Source organism: Tetranychus urticae, chromosome 2 (genome assembly GCF_039701765.1).
Source record: "Tetranychus urticae isolate SD_2017Ah chromosome 2, NJAU_TeUrti_SD_1.0, whole genome shotgun sequence".
NCBI classification, from domain to species: Eukaryota; Metazoa; Arthropoda; class Arachnida; order Trombidiformes; family Tetranychidae; genus Tetranychus; species Tetranychus urticae.
Genome location: NC_142959.1, coordinates 19,078,060 through 19,092,027, shown reverse-complemented (window position 1 = coordinate 19,092,027; position 13,968 = coordinate 19,078,060). Strand labels below are relative to the sequence as shown.

General features: G+C 32.1%; 5 protein-coding genes and 1 pseudogene across 6 annotated transcripts; 4 read left to right on the top strand and 2 right to left on the bottom strand.

The window, feature by feature from the left end:
• The first annotated feature begins 1,056 nt into the window (after nt 1–1,056).
• On the top strand, nt 1,057–4,641 carry LOC107371606 (uncharacterized). Of its 2 annotated transcripts, XM_089267696.1 has the most exons (3): nt 1,057–1,337; nt 2,247–4,032; nt 4,116–4,641. In XM_089267696.1, the coding sequence occupies exon 2, from the start codon at nt 2,332–2,334 to the stop codon at nt 3,397–3,399; it is 1,068 nt and encodes a 355-aa protein (XP_089123822.1). In that variant the 5' UTR covers nt 1,057–1,337; nt 2,247–2,331; the 3' UTR covers nt 3,400–4,032; nt 4,116–4,641. The 2 variants fall into 2 exon arrangements, with proteins under 2 accessions (XP_089123822.1, XP_089123821.1); XM_089267695.1 differs by having other exon boundaries at nt 1,057–4,032.
• An 870-nt stretch (nt 4,642–5,511) lies between these two features.
• wcd (U3 small nucleolar RNA-associated protein 18 homolog wicked) lies at nt 5,512–7,720 on the bottom strand. Its single transcript, XM_015939899.3, has 3 exons — nt 6,960–7,720; nt 6,626–6,899; nt 5,512–6,547 (listed from the first exon to the last, which is right to left on the bottom strand). Exons 1-3 carry the CDS (start codon nt 7,214–7,216, stop codon nt 5,627–5,629), a joined length of 1,452 nt encoding a protein of 483 aa, XP_015795385.1. The 5' UTR covers nt 7,217–7,720; the 3' UTR covers nt 5,512–5,626.
• On the bottom strand, nt 7,152–7,720 carry LOC107370792 (ER membrane protein complex subunit 5). The gene has a single exon (XM_015938747.2). It carries the CDS (start codon nt 7,663–7,665, stop codon nt 7,354–7,356), a length of 312 nt encoding a protein of 103 aa, XP_015794233.1. The 5' UTR covers nt 7,666–7,720; the 3' UTR covers nt 7,152–7,353.
• A 1,259-nt stretch (nt 7,721–8,979) lies between these two features.
• Nucleotides 8,980–10,239, top strand: LOC149094068 (uncharacterized). The gene has a single exon (XM_089267697.1). It carries the CDS (start codon nt 9,574–9,576, stop codon nt 10,198–10,200), a length of 627 nt encoding a protein of 208 aa, XP_089123823.1. The 5' UTR covers nt 8,980–9,573; the 3' UTR covers nt 10,201–10,239.
• A 771-nt stretch (nt 10,240–11,010) lies between these two features.
• Nucleotides 11,011–11,464, top strand: LOC149094067 (ER membrane protein complex subunit 5 pseudogene; annotated as a pseudogene).
• On the top strand, nt 11,458–13,682 carry LOC107371199 (activin receptor type-2A). Its single transcript, XM_015939216.3, has one exon. It carries the CDS (start codon nt 11,503–11,505, stop codon nt 13,009–13,011), a length of 1,509 nt encoding a protein of 502 aa, XP_015794702.1. The 5' UTR covers nt 11,458–11,502; the 3' UTR covers nt 13,012–13,682.
• The last annotated feature ends 286 nt before the right edge of the window (nt 13,683–13,968 follow it).

The following is a 13,968-nucleotide window of genomic DNA, read 5'->3' as shown; positions in this document are numbered from 1 at the left end:
GATTCCAATAATTATATGTTTCAATGTTAATAGATATGTAAAGAGTTACAAACCTCCTTTTTGTGACTTTGCTTGATTTGATAATGAACTAACAAAAAGCTAATCACAGATTAAGATTTGGATTGATATCCGTTTGAATGTTCAGGCTTTTTTAAATGATTCAGTTAATTTGCGTTTTAATCGTTGAATTTGATTAAAATAATTATTCCAAGTTGATTACTGTTGCTTACTGCAAGAAGCTTTTAAGCCTAGCATTGAGGGTCATTGAGTTGTTTGTGTGGTAACTTAATTTGCATTGAACAACAGTTTAAATAATAACAATTGAAAGATTATTATTTTTATTATTTTAATCATAAACGCCCTGAATATAAATAACATTAACAATTCATATTTTTGCTTTTTAAAATACTTGATGACCAACTCAAAACTTTAAAAATGATTGAATTTTACCTTTAAAATGTATTTAAATAAAGGTGAAAATGTTTTTCAGTTCACTTTTTGTTTTTACTCAAGGATTTACATATTAATAATCATTAGTGAAAACAAAATCAAATCAACAGTAAAAAATAAAACTAAATGAATTAATCTATTAATTGTGATAGTGTTAAATAAAGCAACGGACTAGAATAGTTAACCATTTAAAGGTTTGTTTCATTTTATGCTGTTCAAGTTAAACAGTTTTTTTGCATAATTAAATTAATACAATCACCCGAAGGTATTAATGATTAGGCGATGTAAGTAAATATGATTAGGATAATAACTTGTGTATTACACTCAATAATAAATAGATTTGATTCATTTGTGGTTTCGCTTCAAGTATTGTAATGATAATTTTACGAGAAGCAGTGAAATTGAAGTGTATTATTAACATGAAAAAGAAATGAAAAGTGATGACTTTTTTCGGAATTTCAATAATGCAAATGATTATCTTACAACCTGTAACTCTAATGCTTGACCATTTATGCCCAATACTTTGTTTCAAGTGAAATTCAATGTTATCTTTAAACGTATAACTGATGAGCTTTCTTTCTTTTCTCCCGATTAACTTCTCAACAGGTAACTCTGAAGCCAGGAAAACTGAGGTTGATCATCAACAAGAAGAACAACAACATTTTTATGGCCTTGGAAAGTAAAGAAACACACATTCCAATTCAAATGAGCTCTTACAATTAAGGAATGAAAGTCTTGTTATGTAGAGCACCTCTATGGACGTTAACAGGAGAGAGCCCAAAATGAGGAAGATAATGATGATAATGAAGATGATAATAGTGATGGGGATGATGATAAAACAAAACTGTATCTACTAGCGTTGCTGGGTCCGATCGTGAGGATGAAATGTTAGTATGATAAAAGATGATGTAGAGAGTTGGTAACCACGCCAGTTACCTGACTCACCTTCTCGCTTTCATCTCTTCATCTTCACCAACAAAAACAACAACACCATCATCATCATCATCATCATCCCTTCCTCTTTCTCCCTCAATGATTCATCTATCCTCTTCTCTTCTTTCTCCCTCCTTCTCTCTTTAGATGATCATCTTCTTCTCTCCTCTTTTTTGCTTTCATTCATATTCATTCCAACCAAAGTCCATTAGACAGTAAAGTTACCTGAACACAACTCATCTCCAATTTCATTTAAAAAAACTGATATAACTTCTTGATGCTAAAAACTCGTCTTCATCATCTTCCAACGTGGTATACCTACAAGAAAAAGAAACTATCGGTGAAATAAATTCCTCTCCTTTTCATATAAAATAGTGATATTAACGCAAACTTACCCTTTTTATCGCAACCTTTTTTTGTGCTAGAAAAAAAAGCGTTTTATCTTCTCTTTTCCCTCCATTGGCCTTGGATGACTATTAAAGCCAAGTTTATCTTCTGACTCTTTCTCTTCTTCTTTCTCTTTCCTTGCAACGCACTCCCTTTAATTGTTACCATCTCTCTCTATCTCTCTCTTTTTTTTCTTCATGCATTTCTTGTTCAACAAAATCTTAAGATTTTGAGCGCGCCTTGCTGTACTTCATGCTATTTCATTTTAAAAGTTACTTCTTGTTGTGTGTAAATTCCTGTTTAAGGTCATTGGAGAAATCATTTGAGAAAATCTTGCTTTCATTTCTTGATTTCACATTTACAAGACAACTTTACATTTACGTAAACAGCAACAAGTGAATTCCAACACATGTTATATTACAAATCAATTGGATTAACTGACTTCTCTTCTTGTTCAATTTGTTAAATATTTGTAGTTTATTTACCAACCAAGTGAACGTTTCAATTTTACAAGGGAAGAAGTTTGGGTAAAGAAGAAACTGCTCTACTTTAAAGCTAATCATGTCTCATATATATCATGGACGGAGTCCAACATCTAGAACTCAATTTCCCATCATTGTGACCAAGGCTAAACATATTTTACCGCCCAAGAGGACCTCATCAACATCATCATCATCTCGTCGAACAGGATTAAGTAAAAGTAAATCATCTCGATTGTCTAATATAGCTATTATAAGTCAAATGAATGGCCACCATAACTATCATCATCACCTTAAAAGTAACTCATCAAGTCCAGTTGATGGTAAAGGACCATTGAATGGATCACCAACTAGTGAAGTTTACGGTAGTGTTAACCGAAATGGTTCATCTGCTTCGTATGGATCCTCTTATCGTGGAAGTGACAAAATGTATACTCGCAATAAGGCAACTTATAAAACCAATTTGAATGAGGAAATCAACCGGATGTATATTGAAGAAGGCCTTAAATCAGGTCTGCTGGAGAAAACCAAAATTAAAAAACCTGATGGAACTGGTAACGGTATTAATGGTGTTGGTGGTTACAGTGAAACTGATGGTGCTTCTGACGGTACTGGTCGTTCTAATGGGAAATTAATCAAAGGCAAATCATCTTCATCTAAATCAAAATCAAAGTCACAATCGAAAGGAAAAAAACGAACTGTTAAAGAGTTACAAACATTCATCATGAGACGCATTTTATTATGTACCAATATTGTTAGTTTACTGATTGGTATAGCCTCTCTGGTAGCCGCTGGAATCCTTGATCCTCAACCTCTTCACCGAATCGGTACAACAGGAGGCCAAGTATCTCTGGCATCAATCTATATCATCTTTGTTTCCCTCGTTGGCCTCTATGGATCGAGGCTAAAAAATTATCGTCTGCTGTTTATTTACGCTTACACATTATTGACTGGTTTAGTATTGAGATCGTTTGCTGCTCTTCTCTCTGTGTACATCTATCACAATGCTAACCGACTTATATTTTCAATGCTTTTCGCCATAATTGAAGTTATTCTGATATTCATGGGTCTTGCTGTAGCAATTGATCTTAAAGAGGAACATTTGCGTAAACTGTTTCAACAATCATCGACCAATACGTTCAAAGTTTAACAAATTAGTTTCTCTTCTAAAGAAATGCAAACTGTCTTTTTTAACCATCTAAATTGTGCCATCAAGGAAAATCAGGAGATGAATTAATGATTCTTCATCCTATTTACTTCTAATCTTCAACATTGTTACCTCAACAGACACAAAAATTTCTCCCGATAGATCAGTCAATATTGTTGATCATTCAATTGATTGTTTTTTATTGTTACTTGTCATATTGTTATTGCCTACAATTTTCCCTCCTTTGGGGAAAGTTTTTCCTTATGCGGTGAAACCTGTTGTTCCAAGTTTTTCTGGTTATTATGTACATAGTGTACATAAGCTTACAACATAAAAAATGAACAAATTGACTTTGTTTTCCTCCAGATGCTAAGAGTAACAGCTCAATCAATGCTGAATCAACACTAGAAAATTGTTCAAATATGAATTTGAATTTAAGGACAATGTTGCTTTGGCGAATGTTTACTTATTAATCCGTCCATTGACACAAGGAAAGTAGACTAAAATTCACTATTAATCATCTGATCTCAAAAATTTATGAAGTTGGATGAAATGCAATCCAATTAAAAGTTTTTTTCAACATTGAATTGCAAACATTTTCGGGAAAAACAAATAGTCAACATTTAACGACTTATGGTGAGAATTTACTTTCAACTCTAAATTCTTAACTTTAATCAATCTTATTAACTGAATCATTTTCTATTTTCTTACCATTCCAGGTCAATTATCGTCAAAAGGATCAATACTGCAAATACTGCAAATTGGTTAAAGTGAAATACTGATCTCGATCCTTTAACGGCTATTATCAAGTAAATTTTGGACCTCGACTTCAACCATCTACTTTTTGACAAACTTGTTGGATGTATCACTTTGCATAGTTTCTTATCGATCTCTGTTAATCAGTTGAGATATCATTCGACTTTTGGATTTTAAATTTTTATTCATTCCGAACCATTTTTGACCGTCTTATGGACTTCCAGTACAATTGACTTTCTCCAATTAACTAGACAAAATGACCCTTCTTTGATCTTCGATTATGAAGGCCTCCATTGATTGAATTATTTAATTCATGTAATCACGAAAAGCAATCTGCATTTATTTTGCTGACCAAATGCTATTATTTTTTTGATAAAATGACAAATTCAAGAAAACAAGTATTTTCTTCGATTCGAACATAATAATGTTATCTTTTTAATTCTGAGAATTTTTCATTTTCATATTAAAGTGATGTAAATAACCATGAAATTGTTTTCGACGTGATTAGTATTAATAGTGACTGAGTAAATTTAATAAGATTGAAGATAAACCTAGATTCAAAAAAGTCATAAACTTGCGCTCGAAAAAATGATAAAACATTTCAATAAGAGTTTAGTTTGATTAATTATCAAAGCAAGCTGTCCAAGTTTAAAAGGTAGAGACATGTGGAAAAATGTCAAGACATTTAAAATTAAATTATTTTTGAATAGTCTCGTCTTATGACCATGAATTCATTTTCCCTCCATCTAAAAGTACTTTGATAACCTTGAATTGCGGAATCTCATGAAAGGCGTCAATCAAGTTTTAAATCAACAATCTCTTGTTAACAAAAACACCATTTGCAACGCAAATTCAAATATCATTTTTACTTGGTAATTATGATTATCAAATAGAAATAAAAATACATTAGCTTTGTATTCTTTGTTTAATGTAATCATCTTCAACAGGTTTTTTATTCGAATCTGTCGTAATGAGAAATCAACATTTCCCAAGATTGAAAGTCATTTAATTAATTATCTATCACTGGTAAACAATTAACCAAAGTACTCGATGCTAATTTCAGATGATTTGTTTTTAAAAACAAGACTCAAAGTTGATTGAGCTTTGCTATGATTTCAAAGACGATTTTTCGAGTATGCAAAAAATGAGGTGACAGTTTTTTTGCTCGCTTGTGTAGATGATTTAGATAATCCAATGATGATGCATATGAAGTACTTGTGATAATTCTTAATCTATGTGTCCAAGATTAATAATTAGTCGATAATTTAATGGTATCCGAGCTTCAAAATTATCAAGTTTTGTCATATTGACCAAGAACTTCGGAATGGAAGTTTCAGCGGATTGAAAGTAGAATATGAATATTGTTATTAAATAAAGTTTATTCATGAAAAATTGTTCAAAAAGTTGTTGATTAAATAGATGGTACTCCTTAAATTTTTTTCAAATTTTGTCTTTTAATCGTTTTAATATACTTTTAATAATCAGCATAATGATTGAGGCGGTAAAGAAAGGCTTTACCTCTGTTGTTAGCCATAGCAATGTAACCGCTATTAGGTGATATATCGACTTCATTGATGCGATGGTAAAGTCCATTTGGTTGAGGAAAGTTGGAAAAAACAGTGCAAGACGGAAAATGAGCTAATCTTATTGCATTGTCGGCATAGCTTGATGAACCAGCTAGTATTTCAGATGTATGGTTGAACTTGAGACAGGTAATGGGATTAGTTAGATTAGCGAAACTTTTCAATGGCTTCGGATTTTGACTGGAAAGGATATCCTCATATTTGTAGATATTTAAAAGGCCTGATTGATCTCCTGATACAAAATAATTACTATTTGGGGAGATTGCGAGATATTGACAGCTTAAACCACCATCATCAATGAAGCGATGAATACATCTTCTAGTTTGTCTAACATCATAGACATAAACAACTCCTTCGTCACCGCTTGCAAATAATTTAGTGGAATCGGGCGAGAAACAGACAGATCGAACTTCATCGTTAAGCCTAAAAGAGGCTACATTCTCTTTCGGGTTCATGGTGAAAAGATAGAAATTACCTTTAATACCACAGCTTGCCAGATATTTACCATCGGGAGAAAGAGCGAAATCTTTCAACGACAATCGACTATTAGATTTAAAAAAAGGTACTTTCGTAACTGCGCCACTAATCATTTCATATGTAAAGAAATGGCCTTGTGTCGATTTAGACCCTATGATAATTTCTCTGCCATCTATAGAAAAACGGGCTCGACTCAGGTGAAAGTTTTCCAGTAAAATAGAATTAAGCTTAGCATTTTCATCGCCATCTACTTGCACAAGATTGATTTGACCGATGACACCAGCAATAAGAGCAACATTAGAGGAAGGGTGGAATTGCACACTTGTTATTAAACCCTAAAAACAAAAATTGTTTGGAATTAATAAAAACTGGAATAAATGGAAACAGAGTAAGTTCACAAATTCAATACATACCGGGATAGTTTCACTGGTAGTTAAACTAGCACATCTAGAATATTCAAGATTGGTTTTATGTAGCCTTTTTCCTTTTGTCACGATATCTCCAGCAACACCGAAGAGATCATCTTCTTCATCATCCGAACCATCTTTAATTCGCTCTCCGTCTTCGCTAGCCCATTTTGGTCTCCCATAAATAGCTTCAAATTTGTCTACCAAATGAGAACGGTAATCTGTTTCTTTAACCACTTTCTTAGGATATTTTTTAGCATGGGCAAAACCGTCTTTAGCTCTGAAATAACAAATAAAGGTTAATATCACACATATGGAAAAGTTCAAGCACTCGACTCACGTTATATGATCATCGTCATCAATCCATGCAGCTTTTTTAAGTTTCTTTTGATTAGGCTCAACAGAATCATTGGAAGAAAGAACGGGATCAGAATGAATAGAGCCAAAGATGAATTTTTCCAAAGCCTCCTCTTCAAGATCACGTTTTTCTGTTTCTACTTTTTCATTTATTGGAGTTATAGACTCTTCCTCGCAATTAGAAATAGAATCGTCAACCAGACTTTTATCAGGAAGAGTATCAATCTTGAATAACTCCATGTTGAATACAAAAAAAATTAATAAGTTACTAAAATAAAATTATGATATCGGCAAACTTTCACAGAAAACACTAAAAGAAAAGAAAGGAAACATGTGTTAAAGGTTTAAAGAAAAGTTGAAGGCGGCTCTAGAAGGATTTAATCCTCGTTGACGGGTGGTATGAGTCTGCCCCGATGGTTAAATGTATAGAATGATGGTCGATTCTCCAAAGTTTCACAAGTTTTTGATTGTAATTCGTTTAGAGCACGAATTTCTTTAAATCCATCACACAATTGAACAATTCCAAAAAGAGAAACAAAAAGGCTGAATAAGGCTTGCAAAATTATATCAGCCGGCAAAAATCCGTCAAAATCTTGTTCTATTAAACGAAGATGTGATCGATATTGGGCAGCAGAATAACCACAGTGAATGAGTGAAAGAATACCAGCAATAATTAATACTTTAGACATGATAATTATCAATTAAATTAACATTTTTGGGTTAAATTTCCACAATCCATAAACTTAAGCCTACTTAAACCTTAGGTTTTGGTAACTAGGCAACTAGCTAGTTAGGGGGAAATTTAAAATTGCTTAGGTTTAGCAAAATATTAAATGATTTATAACTTTACAATTAACATTTTGGCTAAAATGATTGTAGATCTTTAAAAAATAAAACGTTTAAATTTAATACTTTGGGATTTAATATTATTTGCAAAAATATTTTTTACAAATGTGCTAGTTGAGCAAAACGCTCCTTCTAATCTAGTATTATGTAAATACATGATATATTTATAATGAGCATGTTAATTAACAGCTTTCGCTATTTGACAACTGATTTGTGAGATTAAGGACAACCAAAATCATGATCATCGAGATTCCGAGAGTTATGGTTCATTTTGATCAACTCAGCTGAGTTGTGAAAAGTAGAATCATTAGTAAAACCTTGATTCTGTATAATTCATAACGAAATGTATTACAATGAGACAAAATCAAATGTTGATCAACTCTATTGCTGGCAAACCAAATTAATTTAAATTTGCAAGTGCTGGAAGTTTAAAGTGTCTATCTAATGATTTTAAAACCTTATCCTTAAACAGCTTAAACTCTAGAACGGTTTAAATTTTGTCTCATTTTTATCATCCATACGTTATTGCATATTATTGTTAGCATTCATTTTAATATCGTTTTTGAAATAAAAGCATTCATCACAAAGACTTATTTTTCTTGATTATTATTTCGGCAAGATTTTTCCAAATTAAAATAACTTGGTTGATTGAAAATACTTTTGCTAGCTGTAAACAAATCACTCAATGTTCATGCTCCACCACTCAATTTGCAGGCAAATCTGACAATTAGATACTCAATTGTTACAGTTCAAAAATTATTCGTCTATTCGCAAACAGCTCAATGCAATAAATTTTCTTCATCGAAACACAGAATATGTAAGCGCAAGCAAAAATATAAAGACCATTTACGAACAGACTTATGTCGATCAACAAATGTTCAAGTCTTCTGAAAATATTGTTTGGATTAGTTGGGAGAACAGTTGATATTTCTTCAAGCATCTTGATTCTTCAATAAACTGAAATCCAAAGACCAGTACTCCAGAAGTCAAGATGAAGCTCAAAGCTTTAATCCATAAAATGGACTTCCAAGAATTGTTTTGATCGGATCAATTGGGTGCCGCTGTAAATGTGGTAAACTTGGACGATGAGTCGGAATCCAATTGTGCTTTCAAATAATGGTTTGAACTGAAAATAAAAAGCAAAATAAAAGTCAAAAAGGATTGTGAAAACATGCAATTCATTATCAAATATGGTAAACGGAAATATTAAAGTAAATTCACCCAACTAATGATTGAAAATGGTTAATTAACAAATTCTCAAAGGCAATTAGATTCAAGCAAATCTGCTTCTCAAGATATTTATTGCTAATGATACAGAGGAATTTATTTCCATAAAGTTAACTCAAAATGAATGTTGAACAATGGTCTTCACTTTTTTCCAATTATTGCAGCCATCAAGCAAAATTATTGATTTTATTCACTTACAGGTAAGTATTGCCTACCTGGTTGGTCAGTCCTTTTGAAAAGTGTTCATTAATTTAGTTAAACTTTAAATGATTGACACCAAAATTACATAAAACTTTGTTATTTTCCATCGCATTATTGACATTAGTTAACCAAAGCCATCATTATATTCATCATCATTATCTTTGTTGATCAGGTAAGCTGGTAAAGAGGGAGAAGAAGTAAAAACAGAGATTTAATGAGATGAGTGAGTCTGAGGGAAGGGAAGAGGAAGCGAGGAGGAGTTGAGGTCCATATTTTGGCAGCAACTAGAGAGGACACTTTATCCGTCCATAACAACAGCAAAAATGAACATGTCATGTACTTCACCAACTAGGATATTGATTATGATTATTGTAAAACTATTGTTTACTCTTATTTGCTTTGATTTGATTGTTTCAACTGGCTCAACCAGCAATAAGTCGCCTTTATCTTCAACCTTATCAACACCATCATCGTCTCCTTCAAAAATATCATCATCACTATCACGAACACCTGGACTCTCAAGTGGTTCTACCTTAAGTGTTCGTTGTCCTTTGCCACATTTAATAAAACCATGTGATTGCATTGAGATTGAAAAAGGTGTGGACAGTGAATTTAAAGATAGCGAATTGGCCGATTCAACCAATGAAACTGATATATTGGACGATGACATTTCTTCAGATGAAATCAGTTCAAATATAAACCGTGAACCTCATCCAGATACCATTGAAACTGTTGTTTTCTGTAAACACATTTATTCAAGGAAACAGTTGATGGAGAGCATGAAAGCCTTTTCAGGACATCGGATAAACTATCTTGTCATCGATTCGTGTTCAATTCCACCTTTTCCCACCAATATTTTCAGTAAAATTAATATCATGTGGATGGAAGTACTGAATTCAACCATTCAGTTTCGTGAAAGTTTCTTTGAATGCGGCCCTAATTGTCTGTGAAACTCCAATTTTTCTCAAAATAAAGGACAATAAACAAAATCTTTGGTCGTAATCATTTCTTTAATGGGACTAGACTCTTGGAAATTAGAAATTATCAGTAATTTGAATCACCATGTTTTAAAATTCATCAACTTGTTTCAAATTTTCGTGAACAATGATTATCTGTCATTAATCAATGTCTGAAAGTCTTATTCAATCAAACGAAAATGTGATCAAAGTTGGACAGAAGAATAAACAAAATTAATAAATATAAGAATGCCAGCAGCAATCAACAATTAAATTAACGTTTTTTGGGTTAAACACTGGTTCTCTCAACCCATATATGTAAGATTAGACTTGAAGCTGCTTAACTCTTACATTAGATTTGGTAGCTGACGGGTAACTAGAAATCAGGAGGAAATTGAGATTTCTTTCAGCCTATTCTGAACAAAATACAGTAAATTAAATCTCATTTTTACATTCTTAAATTTTTAGAAACGAATCGTCTTCACAAAAATCTATGTAAATTTTTTAAATTATACTAATCATTTAATTTAGTATTGAAATCAATCAATGAACTCTAACAACCAAAAAAACACTGGAATTGTACAAGCAATTAATAATTTAATCTTTTAAACAATAATATCAATCAGGTTTTTTCATTGAAATGCCCGCAGTTTAGAAACAGCCTGAAACGCATGCGTGAAATGAAAATGCGGAAAAAAACATGATTCAGAATTGAGTAAACCCAAAATACCAGTTAAATTTTGGTTATGAGGATTCTTTTTTTAATCAGAACCTCTTTCTAATAAAATATTAAAATATTATATTATGTCTAAAGTGTTAATTATTGCTGGCATTCTTTCACTTATTCACTGTGGTTATTCTGCTGCCCAATATCGATCACATCTTCGTTTAATTGAACAAGACTTTGACGGATTTTTACCAGTCGATATAATTTTTCAAGCCTTGTTCAGCCTTTTTGTTTCTCTTTTTGGGATTGTTCAATTGTGCGATGGATTTAAAGAAATTCGTGCTCTAAACGAATTACAATCAAAAACTTGTGAAACTTTGGAGAATCGACCATCATTCTATACATTTAATCATCGTGGTTCAATAAGTCACTATAGAGACCATTGATCAGTATCTCATCTCAAATAATTCATTCACTCTCTTTCTCTTTTTCTTTTGACTCTTTCTATACATCTTTCTTTTCTGTATTTTTTTGTGAAACTTTCATCCAATTCAACTAATACTTAATAGATTTCTTTTTTTTGTACCATTCTTCACGTTATCTAAAATTTTCTTTTCAACTCTTCAAAAATGTATATATCACCAGCACCGCCTGAATCGTTTGCTTATGATCCCGAGTGTGTAATATTAAATAAAGCTTGTAAAGGTGATGGCTGTCTCAAGGAAACAGTGAATAGATGTTCATCAAGTCTCAATGATAGTTATAGTCCACCATATCACTGCTATGTAGTTTGGAAAAATACAACAGAAGGTGTATCAATCGAGTTGAGAGGCTGTGTCTCTGGTAAAGATTTTACTTGCAGTAAATCTTGCATTGAACGTAATCGCTCACCTAAAAACGGTCACTTCTTTTGCTGTTGTTCAACTGATTTGTGTAATGAAAATTTTTTACACTTACCTGCTGAAGAAGTCAACAAAATTGAACTTGCACCTACTCAACAAACTACAACATCTAACTTTGATTCAGATTTTTTTTGGATATCTATTTATATTTTTATACCCTCAATCATCATCTTAGGGATTATCCTAATCTTAAGTTGGTACCAACGTAACAAGTCACGAGCATTCAATGAAGAGTTAAGCAACAGTGATGAATCTACTCCTATTAATGAACAATCCTTTTATCGATTTAAAAATCTAGAGTTGGATGGAGAGCAGTCTAGAGGTAGATTTGGTGCTGTTTGGAGAGCTCGTTTACCCAATGAAAGTGGTTTCCTCGATGAAAAATGGGTAGCTGTAAAGATTTTTCCTGCTCACGAGAAAAATTCTTGGCTTACTGAACAGCAGGTGTTTATGTTACCTAAATTTGAGCACAAAAATATTCTTCCATTTTTGGGCTTTGAGAAAAGAGAAAATGATAATGTGCCTTATGGAATCGAGTATTGGATCATCAGTGAATTTCATGAGCTTGGATCACTTTATGACTATCTTAAAAGTAATACCATTGAGTTTTCTGATTTCCTGAAAATTTCCGAAGGTATTGCTTGTGGTCTAGCTCACCTTCACGATGAAATTCCTTCCACAAAAGCTGGACAAAATAAACCCGCCATTGCTCATCGAGACTTCAAGTCAAAAAACGTTTTGTTGAAATCAGATTTGACTCCAAGAATTGCTGATTTTGGACTATGCTTGGTATTTTATCCTGATAGACCACCAACTGATTTGGGACAAGTTGGTACTCGTCGTTATATGGCCCCTGAGGTTCTTGAAGGAGCTATAAACTTTTACCGAGATGCTTTCACCAGAATTGATATCTATGCTTTTGGCTTGGTTCTTTGGGAGCTAATTTCTCGGTGTAAAGGGGAAGATGGAACAATCCTACCTGATAAATATATGTTACCATTTGAGGAAGAAGTTGGTCTTAATCCAACCTTGGAAGATATGCAAAGGGTCGTCTGTCAAATGAAAAGAAGACCTGAAATCAAACCAATATGGCGTAGTTATCCAGCTACAAGTCAAATATGTGAAACCATTGAAGAGTGTTGGGATCAAGATGCTGAAGCTCGACTCTCTGCAAGTTGTGTTATTGAAAGAATTTCACAATTAATGAAATCCAAAACATCACTGACAATTGAATGAAATCAATCATTCGACAATTCAAATCGAAGATTCAACTTACTTGACTACGTTTCAAATTCTACACCAAATATCATTAGATTGGTTTCAGATATTCCGGAATTCATGGTCACATCAATTATCACTTAAATTTTGTCTACCTCAAAAAATGTCCCAATATCAAAAGATCGCTCACCAAACCCTCAAAATTTCATTTGTTTACATATTACCATCATCTGAATCAAAAAACCTTGCTCATCTCAAATACATCTTCAAAAGACAAAAAAAATTAATTTTTTAAAGATTCCAGTTACCTACATTCATCTTCATTAATTGGTTCATTCTTTGTATTTATCATTATCATTATGTATGTAATTTAAAAAAGCAAATATCTTTCGCAAAGCGAAATCAAAAATACTTTCTTCAAGTCATTATTTACGCTGTGCCGTAAAATTTGATCAAAACATTGAAATTATTAATTTTTTTTTGTTTTCTTCTAATTTTATCAATTTATTTTTGCAAAATTATTATTAACATCTAACCAACAATTATAATTGAAATTAAACATTTTCAATTCCTCTAAGTTATCACGCCCATTGTGAAATTAACTTCCTTAATTGTGAATTTGTACCCACTTAAGTTTACTGTTTTGTTATGGAACTCTTATTCTGATTAAAATTATTCAAGCAATTAAATTTAATCAATAATTGAAGTATATTTATCTCAATCTCATGCAACTTGAAAATCTTAATAAAATTACGAGTACGATTTGTTGCTAAAAAGACACAATAGGCACATTTATGCACAAATCAACTGACTCAACGCACTGTTCATGATGTTGTTCTGATGATTCTCATATTCTTAACTCTGTAAACAAATAAACGATAAATTTGAATGAAATGCTATAAATGTTCATTGTTAAAATAGAAAGGAATTCAATTTTTATTCAATTCAAATTGTTTCGATTTTTATCATCATTAT

What these genes read in the sequence shown, in the direction of transcription:
- LOC107371199 (XM_015939216.3), top strand. Translation starts at nt 11,503, where the DNA reads ATGTATATATCACCAGCACCGCCTGAATCGTTTGCTTATGATCCCGAG.
- LOC149094068 (XM_089267697.1), top strand. Translation starts at nt 9,574, where the DNA reads ATGAACATGTCATGTACTTCACCAACTAGGATATTGATTATGATTATT.
- LOC107370792 (XM_015938747.2), bottom strand. Translation starts at nt 7,665, where the DNA reads ATGTCTAAAGTATTAATTATTGCTGGTATTCTTTCACTCATTCACTGT.
- wcd (XM_015939899.3), bottom strand. Translation starts at nt 7,216, where the DNA reads ATGGAGTTATTCAAGATTGATACTCTTCCTGATAAAAGTCTGGTTGAC. An exon ending in GATGACGATGATCATATAAC is followed by an intron (nt 6,900 to 6,959) that starts GTGAGTCGAGTG and finishes TTGTTATTTCAG; the next exon opens with AGCTAAAGACGGTTTTGCCC. An exon ending in CTACCAGTGAAACTATCCCG is followed by an intron (nt 6,548 to 6,625) that starts GTATGTATTGAA and finishes TTTTGTTTTTAG; the next exon opens with GGTTTAATAACAAGTGTGCA.
- LOC107371606 (XM_089267696.1), top strand. Translation starts at nt 2,332, where the DNA reads ATGTCTCATATATATCATGGACGGAGTCCAACATCTAGAACTCAATTT.